The following is a 17,637-nucleotide window of genomic DNA, read 5'->3' on the forward strand; positions in this document are numbered from 1 at the left end:
CTGCCTCCTTAATTAGCCTCTAAAAATATCCTGAATGCTAGATAATAATATTCTTTAAGTAAATGAATCTTTTAAAAGGATAAAAATAAAAGTAAAATGAACTATGCTACCAAGGCAAATTATAATGCCCCTCAGCATGATGCAAAATACTAAGTCCCTGGACAGAGTGTCCAACTTTTTACTTAGCTCAACTGTTAAAAGTCAGAATGAAAATGGTTAACGCCTCCTCTCCCTGCAGGTGATCTCGGAGGCAAGAAGAGAGCTGGCCAAGGAAACTCCTAGACAGCACATCCAGTAGAGTGGCAGATTTGTGAGTGCCAATGAAGAACCAAATATGCCACAAAAACAGTCAGGATGCTTTATTATTTCCTTGGTCCATCCTACTAAAGCCAAACTAAACTGTGTGAACAAAAGCTGAAACTGGAAAGGTGGGGTATTTGAGAAGTTCAACGAACAAATTGGTCGTGTAGGCTTTTGACTTGGATTGCTGTCAGCTGAGCTCCAACAAGGGGGTACAGAGAGGCGGTAATGGCAGGCTGTTGACAGTCTTGAATGCCAGGCTGAGGGATTCAGTCACTAAAATACTGTAGGGGAGGAGGACAGGGTTAACACAGAAAGATTACTCGGTTAACATTTTCCAAACCGATTATTTTTGACAGTGTAAGAAAAACAGATGCCTGGGTGGCTCGGTCGGTTAGGCATCCAACTCTTGGTTTCGGCTCAGGTCATGATCTCAGTTCGTGGGTTCAAGCCCCAAGGCAGGCTGTATGCTGCTTGGGATTCTCTCTCTCTCTCCCTCTCTCTGCCCCTCCCCTGCTCGCTCTCTCTCTCTCTCTCTCTCTCTCTCTCTTTCTCTCTCACGCTCACGCACACACTCAAAATAAATAAATAAACTTAAAAAGAAAAAAAAAAAAAACAACGTAAGAAAGAAATCACACTGCCATCCCAACAAAAGGGCCAACAGCTATAGCCACTGCAGCCAGCTTCTGGACCTCCTGGTAAAAATTCAAAATACAAGGTATAGTAACAAACCAAACAAAGTGCAAAATTCTTACAGATAAGATTAAATCAACAGGACCTAAATATCTTTCTCAGCTGGTGCAACATTCGCCACAACACCGCTGGGACCTTCGGGTGCTATGTCTCTGGTGTTTAGTTTCTGTTTGACAGCCATCAGTGTCAGGACCCAGAGTGTCTCTACACAGTGCTGCATAAGAAAGATCTTACAGGATGAAGAACAGGAAAAAAAGAGCATTCTGAGTTTACAATGCAGCTGGCTACAAAACAGTATGTAACAGACCTGCAGTGCAAGAAGTACTGTGTAAATGCACGCACACGCAAGTCACTTAAAGGGATGGAATCAAAAATGAAGTTGAGTTTCAAGATCCAGTAAAGTAGAAGTTCTGGAACACTATTTGCAACGTGTCTGCAAAAATCTTTGTATATGTTTCACCACTGTTTAATAAAACATTCCATTGAAAGAGCAGTTCTAAGGTTGGTTTCATTTCATTGCAATCATTCCCCAAAAAATACAAATTTAAATTCAGTGATGTCGTATGAAAGCCTTGGAAATGAACAGTAATTTTACAATGTTCCTCTGAGGACATGGGAGAGAATGGAGTATCCAAATCAAAATCTTTTTTTTCACTTTCTCCTCTGAAAATAAGGATTTTCCTCTAGGAAAGTCTTTCCAGTTCAAAACCTTTGGGGGTAATTTTTTGGCATGACTTCTTCACTCTGTTGCAAACGGCTTTGAAAAGTTCATCATTCCTCTCAAATGATAAACAACTGTATTGCTCCGATTGTTAAAGACAAACGGCAAATGTCTATAGTTTCATTTGGAACCTCTTTAGAAAGAATTCCTGTAACAATGTAATTGATGCCTCTCAGGGTACCTGCCCAGCTCATGCTTCCCTTGTGCTAAAACTGTCCCCTGGTAACCATCACCCAAAACTCTTGGCCAAACCACTGGATCAGGAGTGGGCACCCAGTCCAAGCTGCCAATCAAACCTTCTCTCCCAGGAATTTAGACTCAAAGACCATAGGCTGTCTCTGGTGGCCCTGAACTGAGTTACCACACAGGGGGCTCAGCCCATTCCACTCGATGTGAGGAGAAACAGAGAAATCTTGGGAAAAACAATAATGGGAATCAAGTGACAACAGAGCGTGTTGCAGGAGAGACAGACAGACAGACAAGGACAAATGCCGACTGAGTCTATAGTGTCCACCTCCTGCCAGTCCCAGTTCCAGCCCCTCTGAGGCCTGGGCTGTGCTTCCTGCCCTTGGGCACCATGGAATTCATTTAATTCCTCATAAAGACAAACACCCTCTTTATGTTTCTTTCAATGGGTTTCTTATAAGCAAACAGTCCCTGATTAAGAAAAAATTGTTAGTATGAAAAATACAAATTTTAAACAAAAGATAATTTCAAATTTGAAACCAATGCTAGCAAACAGTTTGGTACTGGCCACAGACTTGCTCAATATACTTAAAACGTTTCAATATTCTCTTTATATGGGGCGCCTGGGTGGCTTGGTCGGTTAAGCGTCCAACTTCGGCTCAGGTCATGATCTCACGGTCCGTGAGTTCGAGCCCCGCGTCGGGCTCTGTGCTGACAGCTCAGAGCCTGGAGCCTGTTTCGGATTCTGTGTCTCCCTCTCTCTCTGCCCCTCCCCCGTTCATGCTCTGTCTCTCTCTGTCTCAAAAATAAATAAACATTAAAAAAAAATTTTTTTTTTAAATAATCTCTTTATATAGTTACATAAGTAGTGCCATTCAAAGAACTTGTAAAAGTGAGAATACTTCAAAGTTCTCTCACTTCTTCATCAAACCTCACCATGGCCAGATCCAAAGAACGAACACAGTTAATGCATTCCACTAACATCTATTAAAGGAGTCCTTCTAAATGCCAGGCAATAAGCTAGGGAAAGGAAATAAAATAGCAAAACAGCCTCCCTCCCTGCCCTATTCATTGGGTCCACAAAAACACAAACACAGTAATTTCTTCAAGAGTGTTAAACACAGTGACTAGAGCTGCTATATTTACAAATATGTGTTTATAGGAAGCTCATCAATCTTCCTCTGAGTTTTGTTATAATTGGTAGATTTTCACTCAGTTTAGTGGCATCATCCTAGCCCTTAACCTGTATTTTATGTAAATCAGTCTCGATCACTGAAGATTCACTTTTCCAATCCTGTTCGAGTAAGTACCGGTTGTCTCTTCTACCATCGTGAAATTCAAGGACTTCTCTTTAATTCAGACATCTTTTGAGATCTTGCAGGAGAATCTTTCACAAATTGGCAATTCTTGCACTGACCAACGGTTGTCTCTTCACATTAAAAGAGCTGAAGAAACAAGAACACCACTCCTAATGTACTGTCATCTTCTGGTCTTTTTTATTTCAGTGATTTAATTTTGAATGTGGGTAAGTCTGTAGGAATCAATGCACGAATTCGTGGGAGAAATATGTCCTCTCCCTTGTCTTTCATTATCATTAACTGCACAGTTTCCTTTGTTCACAGAGGGAACATTTATAGAATAACTGTTTTCTAATATATAAAATATTCTGAAATATAAATTTGAGTTACATGCTTTTTTCATTAATCTACTTTGAGGACAAAGTGAAATATATAAAGACAAAATTGATACAGACTCCAAATCTACAGAGTATTCTATGATCCTCGCTTTTTTCTGAATTGTTAACAGCACTGTTCCAATTTAAAAATTCCTTGTATAATCAATAACTTCTAAAGACTGAGTTTCTTTTGGCAAAGGCAGATACAAATGACAGAACGCCACATTCTTTATAACATGATACTTCAACCAATAAAAATCTGAACGTTAAGCTTCATTAATTCCCACATGCATGCATTTACTCCATTCCTTCAACAAATATTGAACTGAGTATCTTTACCATGCTGGGGCCTGGAGACATCATTTAATAAACAACGCAGTGTCCATCTCTAACTTCATTGAATTTAAAGTTATGAAATAAAATCACTATAAGCTCCAAATACCTCGAGTCGGCCTTGGTTAAAATTATTCTTGAAACCACCCACCGCAAGTTTTCAATAGGATTTAATGAGAAACTTCAGATAAAGTTGTTTACACAAATGGCTTTGAGACTGTAAAGCCCTGGGTTAGACATTACCCTGTGCTTAGAAAGATAAAGGTATGAGTTAAACAATATTTATTTAGTAGTTACCACAGAATATAATTTAAATCTATACTTATTCATCTCTTGCTACCACGAAATTAAGTTTCATTCTGGGTCTGTTTCCCCAACAAGGCAAAGAGCTTTTCTGTTTGCAATGACAGTTATTTTCCAAGGACTGTTAAACTATGTAACTCTTCAGTGGTATGTATTTGTTTTAGAAAACTACTTTTGTTAAAATATTGGTTGTACAGAATAATAGCTAATTATGTAAAGATGAACACTGTGTTGGTTGTAGAATGTGGAACTCAATCACAGGTCTTGTGATAACTAACCACTATGACCTTACTGATCTTGGATATAATATATTTGAGGTTACAAAAATGGATGGAGTAAAAACATATGTAGGAAGTGTTTGGCCTTGCCAGGTTTTTTAAAAGTAAAATGAAGGAGTTAAAAAAAAAAAAAGAAAGAAAGAAAAGAAAACGGAGTGTAACATTAATTTTAAAGCAATGCAAAATCTTAGTGTTCTCCAAGAGGGAAAAAGATTCTTTGCAAATTCATGATTTGCTTTGAATGATTTATTCTTTTACAATAAATTTGGTTGATACAGTAAATTATCTATTTCCATGAACTTCAAAGCACACAGAATAAACCTATACTAATTATCGAGGTTAATAAAATATCTAAGTGTTCTACATTACTACTTCTACCAACACATCATGTCTCAACAAACTTCTCTCAGAAACATTTATATATATAAAAAAAAAAAAGCTAGAAACAATTAATTTTGGAATACTGTAATTTTAAAGTAAGTATAGTCACAAAGAAAGATACTTTTTTCATTTTTTTAAATTTATTTATTTAAATTCAAGTTAGTTAACATACAGCATAGTATTAATTTCAGGAGTAGAACCCAATGATTCATCACTTACATACAACACCCAGTGCTCATCCCAACAAGTGCCCTCCTTAATGCCCATCACCCATCTAGCCCATCGTCCCACCCACATCCCCTCCAGCAACCCTCAGTTTGTTCCCTGTATTTAAAAGTCTCTTATGGTTTGCCTCCCTCCCTGTTTTTATCTTATTTTTCCTTCACTTCCCCTATGTTCATCTGTTTTGTAGAAAGACACTTTAACTATAGCCTAAATATTATACAAACTAAGGAAAGTAAAATAACCTTGCTATGTAATCACTGACATGAACAAATTTATGTGGGGAGATTTACAAAACACCAGTCCAGTAAAGATGGTTCTGCTGATCATCACTTAAGTTTTAACTATCTCAAAAGGTTTGTTTTGATTTTCTTCGTGTAAATTTTTCCATTTTTGTACTGTCAGGAGAACAGTGGCTTATGTTTCATAATTTATGTAGTTGATTTATTTTTGACAATTCTATCACATTTTCAACAGCTATCAAAAAACAATTTCCATCTGGAAGTTTTAAAAGGTTTGTAGTTTGGCTTCCATGCTGAAACACTGCGGTACCTCAAAGTGTATGCCACTTTTCAAGTTTACCAGATAATTTTTTTAAAGCAAGGGATTCTAACATTAGCTTGATCATAAGACCAACATCCTTCAGAAAGCCTTCCTAAATAATGTCAAGAATTTCAGAAGAAAAAAAAAAGCTCATTCTTCAAATTCAATGAACTTTTATAAACGTAGTTCGTTATCAATTGTCTTTTCCTTTTATTTGGCTGTGGGCTGTTTCAGGCTAGAACCTTGACTCACCTTAATGTGGAAGAACCTCAATATACAAAGTTCATTTTTTATTCATTACAGAGCATTCTACAGCCTAAATTAAGTCCCTAGTACATAATAATTATATAGAGCAGTAGCTTAAGAGGACATAATTAACTTATATGGGGTATTCCAGGCAAATACCCTAATCATCAGTATTATAAGAGATTCCCTGGGAAAATCTTATAGTAATGAAAGGGTATAGATTAGTAAATGCTTTCCAGCATAAACTCATACAGCTAGTAAGATCTTTGTGAGGTTCCATCATTTTTGGCAAAAAGGGTGTGGACTAACCAACGCACATTTATTTCTTCTCCCTCCTAAGACCCACCCTTCCATTAAACGATAATGAAACACAGAAAATAAGAATTCAAAACAACATTAAGTGAAGAGGAAGGGAAGAGAATAGCAATCAGTAGATGAGCAATTTCCGCAAATTCCTAGAAGGCAGAATGCAAATGGAAGAGTAGAAACTGATGAGACAGGGCAGAGAAAGCTTTGGCTGCAGGAATGTGAGGAAGAGGCTACTGCTGAGAGGGAAGCCCTCTGTCCTGGTGGACCCATAAAAACTTGTAGTCATCCAGAGTGAGGAAAGGGAAAAATGAAAACTGGGGCTAAGGATGGGGAAATTAACTACAAGCTCCATGAGGAAGAGTCTATGATACCCATCCCCCAAAACTGGTATGGTGGCCAGATGTGTATGCCCCCTTGAAAAAAGATAGGGGATTTGCTAAAAAAAATAGGACAATTTGGGGGAGAGCCAGAACAGCTGAACTCCATAATGTGACACATAGGAGTTCCTCATCCTAACAGCTCGTCCATGATTAATCCACCACTCAGTAAGCTCGGTTTACCCATAAAGAAGTCCTATTCAATGTTTTATTGTCTGTCATAAACATACATAGATAACTGAAACCCATCTGTTTAAGGAAAGACTCCAGAATAGTAAAGAGGGGAAAAGATGATAAACAAACAAAAATACAATCCCTGGGGAAAATTAAAATAATTAAGAAAGCTTTTTTAAAAATCCACGTTCTTTGAAAGCTTTCAAGATACCATATTCATAAAATAAAAACAAAATGTTGTGAAAGAGGAACAGAAAGCAAAAGCAAGGGAGAGCTCTTCGAAATTAAGATACCTAGTTATGACTATGGTAAATAAAACTGATCAGGAAGGGCTACAGGAAAGGGAGGAGAGCAGAGAGAGAAGTGGAATCTAAGCAAGGTATTTTACTGTGTTCCAGCAATTATGTTTTAATTCTACCAAAACAGAGAATTTTCAATACACAGGCTACAGAAAAAGGAAGAGAAGGCTACAGGCAAATCCCATAGAGATAACTGTACAGGAGCATTCAAGCGATTTATAAACGAAGCACAGAAGACAACTCTAGGTTTAGAACAAACGATAAGTTATTAATTTTGACGATGCAAAAGGAAAAGAATACAAAACTTGGGAGGTGAAAGAAGAGGCATGGAGGGAAGGGCGGGAGCTAATACCTTCATCTCACAAAGTGGGGAGCCAAAAGGCACTCTCTATGGTTAAGGGGAAAGTAAATAAAAGTATACCAAGTAGCTGTCACGAGTGCGCAGAGATGCTAACTGCGTGCCAGGCACGTGCCACGAATGTTTTAGGAGCTGTTCGTTTAGCTGTGCCATACAATGCTGACAGTGGTCCTTAAGAAAAAAAGGAAAAACGTTCAAGCTACAGAGTAACCAACACAGGAACCAATCGTGGCGATATAATTGCACTGAAGAGGAAGAAAGAAGAAAGACACAGAGTTCAATGAAGACAGGCCAATGCTTTATGTATCAGAGCAGAGAGTTAAAAGATAATAATATCTACAATTGATGTCAAGAAACAGAGGCATAAACATTATTTAGACATATGGAGAGCAGCCCCAGAAGAACTACATACTGAAACAGTTTTACAAAAAAAAATGTGACTCCCTCGGGAAACAGGACCGGGCTTGGGAAGAAACCTAACAGAGGACTACAGCTTTCACGTGTAAAAAATTTCTGGACTTTTTTACATTTTTAGCCACGTGAATGATTTAGTTGGATCATTTCTTCTAAATTTAGTTAATAATTTTTTCAGAAACAATCTAGAATGTCCCACTACCTCAAGCAGGTGAAATTCTTATGTATTTTAATGGTTTCCAGAGAATGATCTAATAGTAACGCCAGGTTAACAAGTCAGCATGTCCTATATTTTTTGCTTAATGTTGCATTTGTGATGCTACAGAATATTAAGATGTAGCCCCTGGTGGCCTATAATTTAAAAAGAGTCCACAATCCTGAGAAACTTAACAGAAGACCATGAGGGAGGGGAGGGAAAAAAAAAGTTAGAGAGGGAGGAAGCCAAAACATAAGAGACTCTTAAAAACTGAGAACAAACTGAGGGTTGATGGGGGGTGGGAGGGAGGGGAGGGTGGGTGATGGGCACTGAGGAGGGCACCTGTTGGGATGAGCACTGGGTGTTGTATGGAAACCAATCTGACAATAAATTTCATAAAAATAAATAAATAAATAAATAAATAGTCCACATGAAAGGCACTATTTATTCATCTGTCCCATCTTTAACATTTATGTTCCTTATTCCTCTGTTCAAGACCAGAGAGACTTCAATACCTTCTTTGCCACAAGAATAGGCTCCAGAGAGAAAATTCCTGATGAGATTGGGACTAACCCACCAAAGCCACCATCATTTCCATGCTGCACTAGAGCGTCAGCACTGGTAATAACAGCAGAGAAGGGCTGATACAATGTAGGCAGATGTAGACGGTGGACTAAACCCAACAGTAGGTCTTGACTGCTCTTCATCAAGATCACAAATCAGTGGTCGAAGAGCTCGAGCCAGGCCCCACACACATTTGGTTTGACCCACTTTATGTTGGCCCACACTATGTTTCTAATTTTTGAAAAAGTAGTTGGGACCCTAAAATGAAAGAATTTATATAAAAGTTCAGATTTCCACCTCTCAACAGAGGCAGTCCCCTCAAGACGGTAGGTGTGCCCAATTGTCACACCTAGCCTGTCCCCCTCATTTCTGTGACTAGTCTGGCCACGGTTGCCATTTGCATTTCCAACCCTTGCTATAAAAGAGGTAACCTGTTGACAATCCTAATCTATGCCAAGAGTCTCTGAGGGAAGACTCTTCTGCTCAGGTGGCAATCAGGAGTTGGTTCTTGGCAGCAATAGTTCCAGAAGGGAGTTAGAAGCTCCTACCTAAAAGCTGTTTCTAAATAGTCAGGTATTTTAAAGCAATGGACTCTCTTTGTTGACAAATTACATAAGATCTGTCAGTAGAGGGAAAAAAAATGCAAGAACTACTGCACAGGCCTAAAAACTAAGAATTTCAGTGTATGCCTATTTGACCACCGCTTATTCCCTGCCAACTGCCTTACTTTGAATAGAACTCAAATTAAAAGACAAATTTTTTTTTTAATTTTTTTTTTTAACGTTTATTTATTTTTGAGACAGAGAGAGACAGAGCATGAACGGGGGAGGGTCAGAGAGAGAGGGAGACACAGAATCTGAAACAGGCTCTGGGCTCCGAGCTGTCAGCACAGAGCCCAATGCGGGGCTCGAACTCATGGACCGCGAGATCATGACCTGACCCGAAGTCGGCTGCTTAACCGACTGAGCCACCCAGGAGCCCCAAAAGACAAATTTTTTAAAAGTGGTAAATCCTAGGAGTGCCTGGGTGGCTCAGTCAGTTAAGCATCCAACTTCGGCTCAGGTCGTGATCTCAACAGCTCGTGAGTTCAAGCCCCGCATCGGGCTCTGTGCTGACAGCTCAGAGCCTGGAGCCTGCTTTGGATTGTGTCTCCCTCTCTCTCTGCCCCTCCCCTGCTCACACTGTCTCTTCGTCTCTCAAAAATAAATAATAAACATTAAAAAAAATTTTTTTTAAGTGGTAAATCCTAGTGATAATACCTAATAGCCAGAAATAAAAACTGAAGCACAAAGTCTGATAACTAGCACTGTAATGTACATTTTCAATAAAATAGTCATCATTTACTTACATTTTAATGTCTCTCCAGCATATGGTATGTGCAGTTTAAATCGGTCACAGTTAGGTCCAGGAGTCAATGATGTGCAGCTTTAGAAAAAAAAAAAAGAAAGATAAGAAAAGATTTTTTTTTTATAAAAAACCCACATGTTTATGATATTTAATAAAGTAAATAAAAAAGTGATCTTTATAGATAAAAGATTAAAGCACTGGCTTATAAAACAAAATAAAAGCCCTTGATGGTCACAGAGGCCAAGACATTAAGACATGCCCTGAAACACATGATCCGTTTATCTCACAATAGAACTTAAATGCCTTCTAACAACAAACACCAACAAAGCTCCAGCTACTCCTCTCAAATACGTGTATCTGGGCTTTCAAAGTAGGTGTATCTTCCAAAACAGGTCTGTACTCTTTGATGCCAAGAATTGTAAAAGAAGAGTAGTTTTAGGGGCAGATTTTAAATATAGACTCTTAGCTTTCACTCAGTACTAAAAAGAGCCCACTTTGGCCTTTTTTCCTGACACCAGGTCATTTCCTCTTTCTCCCCAAAGGGGAGGTGCTTCCTCTCGATTTGGCACCCCCTTGTCTTCCCTCTGCAGAGGGGCACAAGGCACTGCCCTCAGTTTCAGATAAAGTGTAAATTTAAAAGGAGGTGAACTGGTCACTCAGGTGTTTGGTTTCTTTTCAATGTTCTTTGTTCTTTAAACAAATTTACAAGATATCGTTCATGGTCTCACAAGTCATAACTTCAACTGCATGACAGCAGCACTGGCTTCATTAATTAATATTAATACAAAGTCAACTGAGGAAATTATATGTCTTCATTTAGTTCTAAAAGTTGAGGTTTTTCAATTATAAAATAAAGCAAAAAATGCCAAGCTTCTTTCATAATTCCAAAACTGACTATGAAGCGTCTCTGAAAAGAGTTATTTTAAGGAATGGAAGCATTGTTGGAATAAATGTACAACTTCCCTGGATGGCCACTTTGAAGGCAACAGTCATTTGAAAATAAATTTGAGAAAAGTGGACTCTAAAAAAGCTAACTCAGATCTCATATTAGATTTACCATAACTTTTTCCCAAAATGTAAAAAGAGAAAAGAACCAGACAGAAAGCTTAACGCAGATGTATTTAATCATAAATCACTAGGTTGATTTCTCCTCTTATCTTCAGGGGACAACAAAAAACAACAGTTTATAAACTAAACAACAAAGCTGAACTAGTAATTGCAGAGTAAAACGATTTTAATTTCTTATAGGTTTTAAGAACACATTTTCCTTTACTGTTCAATTTAAAAAAAAATCTCCAGGGCATATTTTATTAAAGGTACTAAAATATTTCCCTTATAGTACAATCTTTTCTAGACCATAGCACAGCAGTTATTTGAAAACTTATGGAAAACACATAAATTAAAGCATTACAAAATATAATCTAATGACAGAAATGGTCCTACAAGCAACACTAAGAATTTCTTCTCTTGCACATATTCCATGAACGATGCCTTAAAATTATTTTTTAATAAAAAACAAAATATAATGAACATTCACAATCAAGTGCCTCTTTGAGGCATGAAGATCAAATTATCTTATATTAGATCAAAATATCTTATATTATCTTATATAGCCTAGCAACTGAAGTTATTAACAGCACAGGAAATCCTGAGGATTAATCGGATTCTAGATTGTCTGAATAACTAGTCCTTCTTCAACGTGAAATTAGTTTCTCAATTGTTACATTCACTGTTGGGCCACATTTTGTATTATTTACTTTATGCTTTAACTCAGGCTAAAACAGTGCTTTGTGCTCTGTCCCTCCTCCTTCTTCCCTTCCTACGTGAACAGCTTGGCTCCAGCCACCCTAGGGTGTTAAAAAGCACATTTCTCCATCTGAGTGGTTCCCTCCCCATTTTTTTTTTTTTTTTTTACTTAGGTAAGATTTACTGAGCATTGTTCTGTGTGTTAGGAATACAGGGTGGACAAGACAGACAAGATCTACGGTCCCATGGAACTTAAAATTCTGGCAAAAGAAAAAGAAGCGATAAACAAGAGAGGAAGATATAAAAATGGTTCGAAACTGCTACATGTTATGAAGGAAATAAAGTAGCGTGGCAGCGAAATGGGGGCTACATTACACGGAAGACTGGGGAAGACCTCGGAGGAGGTGAAATCCGAAACCTGCAGGACACCACGGGCTTAGGGCCTACCCAGGCGAGTTCTGGGGCAGAGCACTCCAGGCAGGGGAAGCAGCTGGTGCAAAGGCGTGAAGGCAGGAACGAGCTGCATATATCTGGGGGAAGAAATCTTGATATGTCTGGGCGATGCAGCTAGAGCAGAGTGAATGAGGGAGAGAACAGAGAAAGATTAGGACAGGGGTAAGCAAGGGACAGATCGCGCAGAGCCTTGTAGGTGGTGGCAATTAATTCAGGTTTTATTCCAAGCTCACAGGAGGGTTTTAAGAAGAGTAATATTATCTGATTCTATGCTTTTTAAGAGATCACCCTGTCTACTGTATGGAAAAAGAGACTGTACAGAAGTCAAACAGAAACCAACAGGAGTCCACTTCAGGAAAGAAAGATGACAGATACTTGGACTAGGGGAGCCACGGTGTCAATGGAGGCATGGATTTACTGACTAGGGACGACTAGAAGGAGAGCAAGTTTAGGAAGAAGGTGAATCGAGAGTGTACAGTGTGAGACAACAGCCAAATCATATGCGGAAACAGCCCGAGTAACGGGGGGGGGGGGGGGGGGGGGGGGGGGGCTAGCCGATCCATGAGGGCCATGGAAACATCACGGAAAAGACAGAAGAAAAATTTGCCAAAACTCATTTGAGAGTGCTGTATATTGTCGGAAAAATCACTTACTTGGAGTGGGGACGAGGGCAGGGGTCACACTCCCCAAAGAGCATTCCCAAGTTAAAATGGTTAATCTCCAGTTAACTGCAGGGTTTCTGCTTTGCTAAGAGGAATATACAAATGTGGGCCAAGAACTTAACCATTCAAGGCAACAGGGGAAAGACTAAGCTGCCGTTAGCAGGCCTCTCTCCTCAACAGTGCTCAGTTTCTCCAATGAAATGTTGACCAAATTATTTAAAATATCTACTGTGCTCTATCTTCCATATTACCTAGCATCAACAGCTTTATGGAAAACAAGTCAAGGTCATGTTACCTGAGGGTTCTTTTAAGATTAAACTAAAAATATTTCCCTTTCTTAAATTACCTCTGTCTAAAATCGGTTTTGGTCACGTTACTTAATTTACTATGAAATTTCAAATCGCATTCAAGGAGGGCATTAGCTTTTCTGTTACTGAAACAAGGGCATGAGTTTAAAAAGATGGAAAAACACACATGAATAGTATGCTTCCACTTATGGAAAAGACAGACCTATGTGTATGTATGTCTACACATAGAAACAGATTTCAGGAGAAACACCAAAATGTGGCAGGATTTGGAGTAATTTTTACAACTTTGATTACCTTTCTGCATTATTTTGATTTTTGTGATGAACATGAACTATTTTATAATTACATAAATATTTTAAAAAGTAGATCCTTTTTATATTTGAAAAACTGCAGGGTATCTACTGATGAACAGTCTTCAAGTAAAATAGATATGAAAGTCTCTATATTATGATATCACAAAACTTCACACTGCTAATATTTATTATCCCTCACAGTTTCTCTGTGTCAGGTTTTAGGAATGGCCTGGCTAGGCAGCTGTTGTATAGAGTCCCACAGGATGTTGCAGTCAGATGTCAGTAACAGATAACTAATACAGCGGAGAAGTTCATTCATCTAGAAAATCATTTCCTTTTAGGAATATGAAAAAGCTACTAAAAGGCTGCTGGCTTCATTAAAATTCTATTTTTATAATGGCAACTTGTCCTAACAGTTAGATCTGAGGTTTAAAACCCAAAATTCCAGAGGCGCCTGTGTGGCTCAGTCAGTTGAGTGACCTGCTCTTAACGTGGGCTCAGGTCATGATCTCACAGTTCTGTGGGTTCAAGCCCCACACTGGGCTCCATGCTGACAGTGTGGAGCCTGCTTGGGATTCTCTCTCTCTGTCCCCATGCTTGCGCTCTCTCTCTCTCTCTCTCTCTCTCTCCCTGCTTCGTCCTCAACACAAATAAAGTAAAAAACAACAACAACAAAACAGTATTCCAAACAGTATCTTTTAATAACAAGATAATTTTGAATGATTTAAAAATTGTTGACAACTAAATGTAATTTCAAATTTGTCCCTCAACTATATTTCCTGAGTGCTTACCATTTGTCAGGCACTGTGCTAGGTGCACAGAACACAGCAGTAATGAGAACAACAACAACAACAAAAAAATCTTGGCATTATATTGAAAAAAAAAGTTTTTAGATGAAGAACTATGCCTTAAAAATGTATCTTTTACTAAATTCTAATCACCTCAATGTGCTGGGAATGCACTATTTTAAAGTTTAACACATGGGAGAACAAAGGGAGTTAAACAACCACCTTCTGCAGGTTATGCACGTGGGAATTATCAAGTCGGAATTCCCGAAGGCATGAGACCAGGCAGTTGACTGTAGTGCCTTATTACAGAACTATAGCCAGCTAACTACACACACAGTAAAACGCTAAGCATAACAACCCCCACATACTTGCATCCATCTCTTAGCTTCTTACATCTAATCACGTGATTCCCAAGATTATTATTTATCTAGTTTCCAACTGTGGTTTGTCTTCCCAAACATGTCATAAGATTCTTGGTGCTAAAACTGTTCTATACTTTTTTAAATGTCCTAGTATAGCATCTAGCATAGTACTAAGCATCCAGCACTGATGACATTTTAGTACAGACTTATCATCATAAACTCAAGTCAGCAACTGTCATTTTACAGACGATGACAGTGAAGGTCAAGGATCTCACAGTCACTCAGTGAGAACACTGGGACTGGAAAGCACTCCCAGAGCACTCTGGCCACACCTTGGTCTCCCTGACACAGGCATCCTTCAATCATCTGCAAATCTCCAGCATATAGATAGCTGGTGTCCAGGATGCGGATACTCCAACAACTACGTATGGAGATAAAGATTTGCCGAATTAATGCATAAACTGACTCCCAGTCTTGTGCTCTTTCCGTGACAAAAACTAATGCTTTAACTGGAATTAAGAAGATACTCTTATCCTCACCTCTGAGATCAAAGTGTGATTATTTGTAAGAGGTCCTCCCTTTGAAGAGCTGTACATGTAACTCAGAATTTATATTTAAAGTCACTTCCTAAAATTACTGTTTTCACAATAAATAGTAACAACAGGCACTAACATTTGTTGAGCATTTGCTATGTGGCAGGTACTATTCTAAATTACTTAATTAGATTGAACTATTTAAACCCACAGCAACCTTCAGAAATAAATGCTATTATTGCTTCCATGTTACAGATGAGGCAACTGAAGCACAGGGAAGATGGGCATCTTGCTAGTTAGTGACAGAACTTGGATCCAAACCCAGGATGTCTGGCTCCAGGGCCCATTTTCTTAAACACCACTCCAAATCATCCCTCAATATTTAAAGGGGAAACCATCAGAATTAGTAAAAAAAAAAATGTGAATTATAAATCTGTCAATAAATGCCACTTTATTAAGTACCTAAAATAATAAAAAGTAAAGGCTAACAAACTGTTGCCAAAAACAGTGTTCTACCCTACCAGCTTTAGTGAAAAGAAAATGATTTAGCAGCAATTAGCATAAGAACTATATACATGTAAATTAATGATGCAAAAGAGGAAACAGGACCTCCTAAATTGATTTTAAAAGGCTCTACAATGGTAACACTATTGACTTATTTAGCAAACTCTTTAAATAAACAGTGAAAGTAAATTTGGATTTGAATCCTTTTTAAGTTATTACTTGCTCATAGCCCCTGAGATCTGACTCCAATTATTAAGGTATCACTATAAACAGGAAAAGTTGACAATTTCTCTACAGTTTATATGATTTTAGTGACAGCCAACAACTAACCTGGATTAACAAAGTTATACAAAGATACTCTACAACCTTGAAGACATTAGCATTTTTAAGATCATGCAAAATATAAGTAAAGCATATGCTTTGCAATTTAATACTAAACCTATTATTTGATCAGCTTTCTGGGAAAAAAATTAAAAAAGAATGATTTAAACCATTTCTACTCTCCAAGCCATCTAAAAAGAACAAAGTAGATGAGTCCAGGGTTCCTTCCCTGAGTCTGCGTCAGTTTCCTTTACACTATTAATTTACCATTTGGCACGTTCTCCTACATAGCTTCCTGTTTTCTTGATGATGACGTTTGTGCTTAACCAACAATATTCAACATCAGCTGAGAAGGAAGTCTTCAGCTCTGGCAATCTAAAATCACAGGTGACTGTGAAATAAAATAGGCTCAAAGACCAATAACTGCCTGGTAAATGACTCTCAAGTCATAAGTTAGAGTGAATTCTTGTTAGTTCATATTCACCACCTTTTCATTATACAGAATTTATTTTCCCTGAATTAACCCTATCATCAATGATTCCACTCAGACCAAAGCAATTTCAAAATTATCATGGTTTATAGACTGAAAGGCAGCAGCAAAGAAGCAAGGAGACTGCCACAGGCTATGTGAACAGCTACTAAGTAACCTATAAAACAGGCATTTTATCCACAAAGGCATGTGACCTTCTGATTCACAGATTTTTACACCCTCAGCCTTAAAAGGGAATTACGGCCCATCTAGTTGACTACATCAAAACTCACTAGGTCAAGTTGGGGCCTTTCTACAAGGAGACTCATGAATTAAAATTGGTAAAAGGAGGCAATAAAGTTACACTGAGATAGATTTTTTACATCATTCAGAAGAATGGCACTATTTGCTTGATGACATATGATGTTCCCGATACACCACATATATCCTCTACGTCTCTAAAGCCTGAAATCTATTTCTAGATCCTACTAGAAAGTGATGGATCCAATTCTTAGCAGAGGATTCCAAAATGCCATCACCAAAATATGTGACTCAGCTCAGAATGCTTTAAAAATTATAAAATTAAAATATTCAGGAAAACATGTATTTGCCAGTTCATGTGGCATCAATTGCTGTTCCCAGTTTATATGCTATATCTCCATTTATAAATGATAGATTTCAACTCTAAAGGAGGGAGTATTTTTAAATGTTAGTAGGTGTTCCTATAACAAAAAATGTGATTTAAATTACAATATGATTCCAGTAGGAAAGATAGGCTCACCCACTATTTTCAACAGTTAACTAGGAGGGGGGGAAATCTTAATATTTTGAGATGATGCTTCGCTTATTAATGTTCAACCTTTCTTCTTTTCTAATAGGTGCTTTTAATTCACTCTAACAGAATAAAAGAGAAAATTAATAGGATTATCTCAATTAGTGCTGGATACGTGTTTGATAAAATTAAACATCCATTCATGATTTTAAAAACTCTTCACAAATAAGGATAAAAAGTAACTTCCTTACTATGATAAAGGCCATCTACAAAAAAACCTGCAACAATATCGCATTTAATAACAAAATGTTACATTGTTCCCTTTGAGACTGAATGAAATGACACCCACTCTTACCACTTTAATTCAACATTATACCAACAGTCCTATCAAGTACAGAGTAGCACGGGGAAATAAGGGGATATATATGGGAAAGGAAGAAATAAAACTACACTTGCGTGAAGATAATATGACTGTGCATATAGAAAGCTTTTGAAACCTTCATAGGC

At 37.9% G+C, this 17,637-nt stretch overlaps 1 protein-coding gene across 6 annotated transcripts in view; it reads right to left on the bottom strand.

Moving 5' to 3' along the window:
- Nucleotides 1–17,637, bottom strand: part of BABAM2 (BRISC and BRCA1 A complex member 2) — a 393,896-nt gene that overhangs the window by 345,258 nt on the left and 31,001 nt on the right. For all 6 annotated transcript variants that reach the window (XM_042933377.1, XM_042933374.1, XM_042933375.1 and 3 more), the window contains one exon: nucleotides 9,921–9,997. Coding sequence is in view for 5 of the 6 variants with exons in the window: in XM_042933374.1 (XP_042789308.1) it covers nucleotides 9,921–9,997 (77 nt within the window). In the remaining variant the exon portion in view is untranslated. The remainder of the gene's footprint in view (nucleotides 1–9,920; nucleotides 9,998–17,637) is intronic.

This window comes from Panthera leo, chromosome A3, assembly GCF_018350215.1.
Source record: "Panthera leo isolate Ple1 chromosome A3, P.leo_Ple1_pat1.1, whole genome shotgun sequence".
Lineage (NCBI taxonomy): Eukaryota > Metazoa > Chordata > Mammalia > Carnivora > Felidae > Panthera > Panthera leo.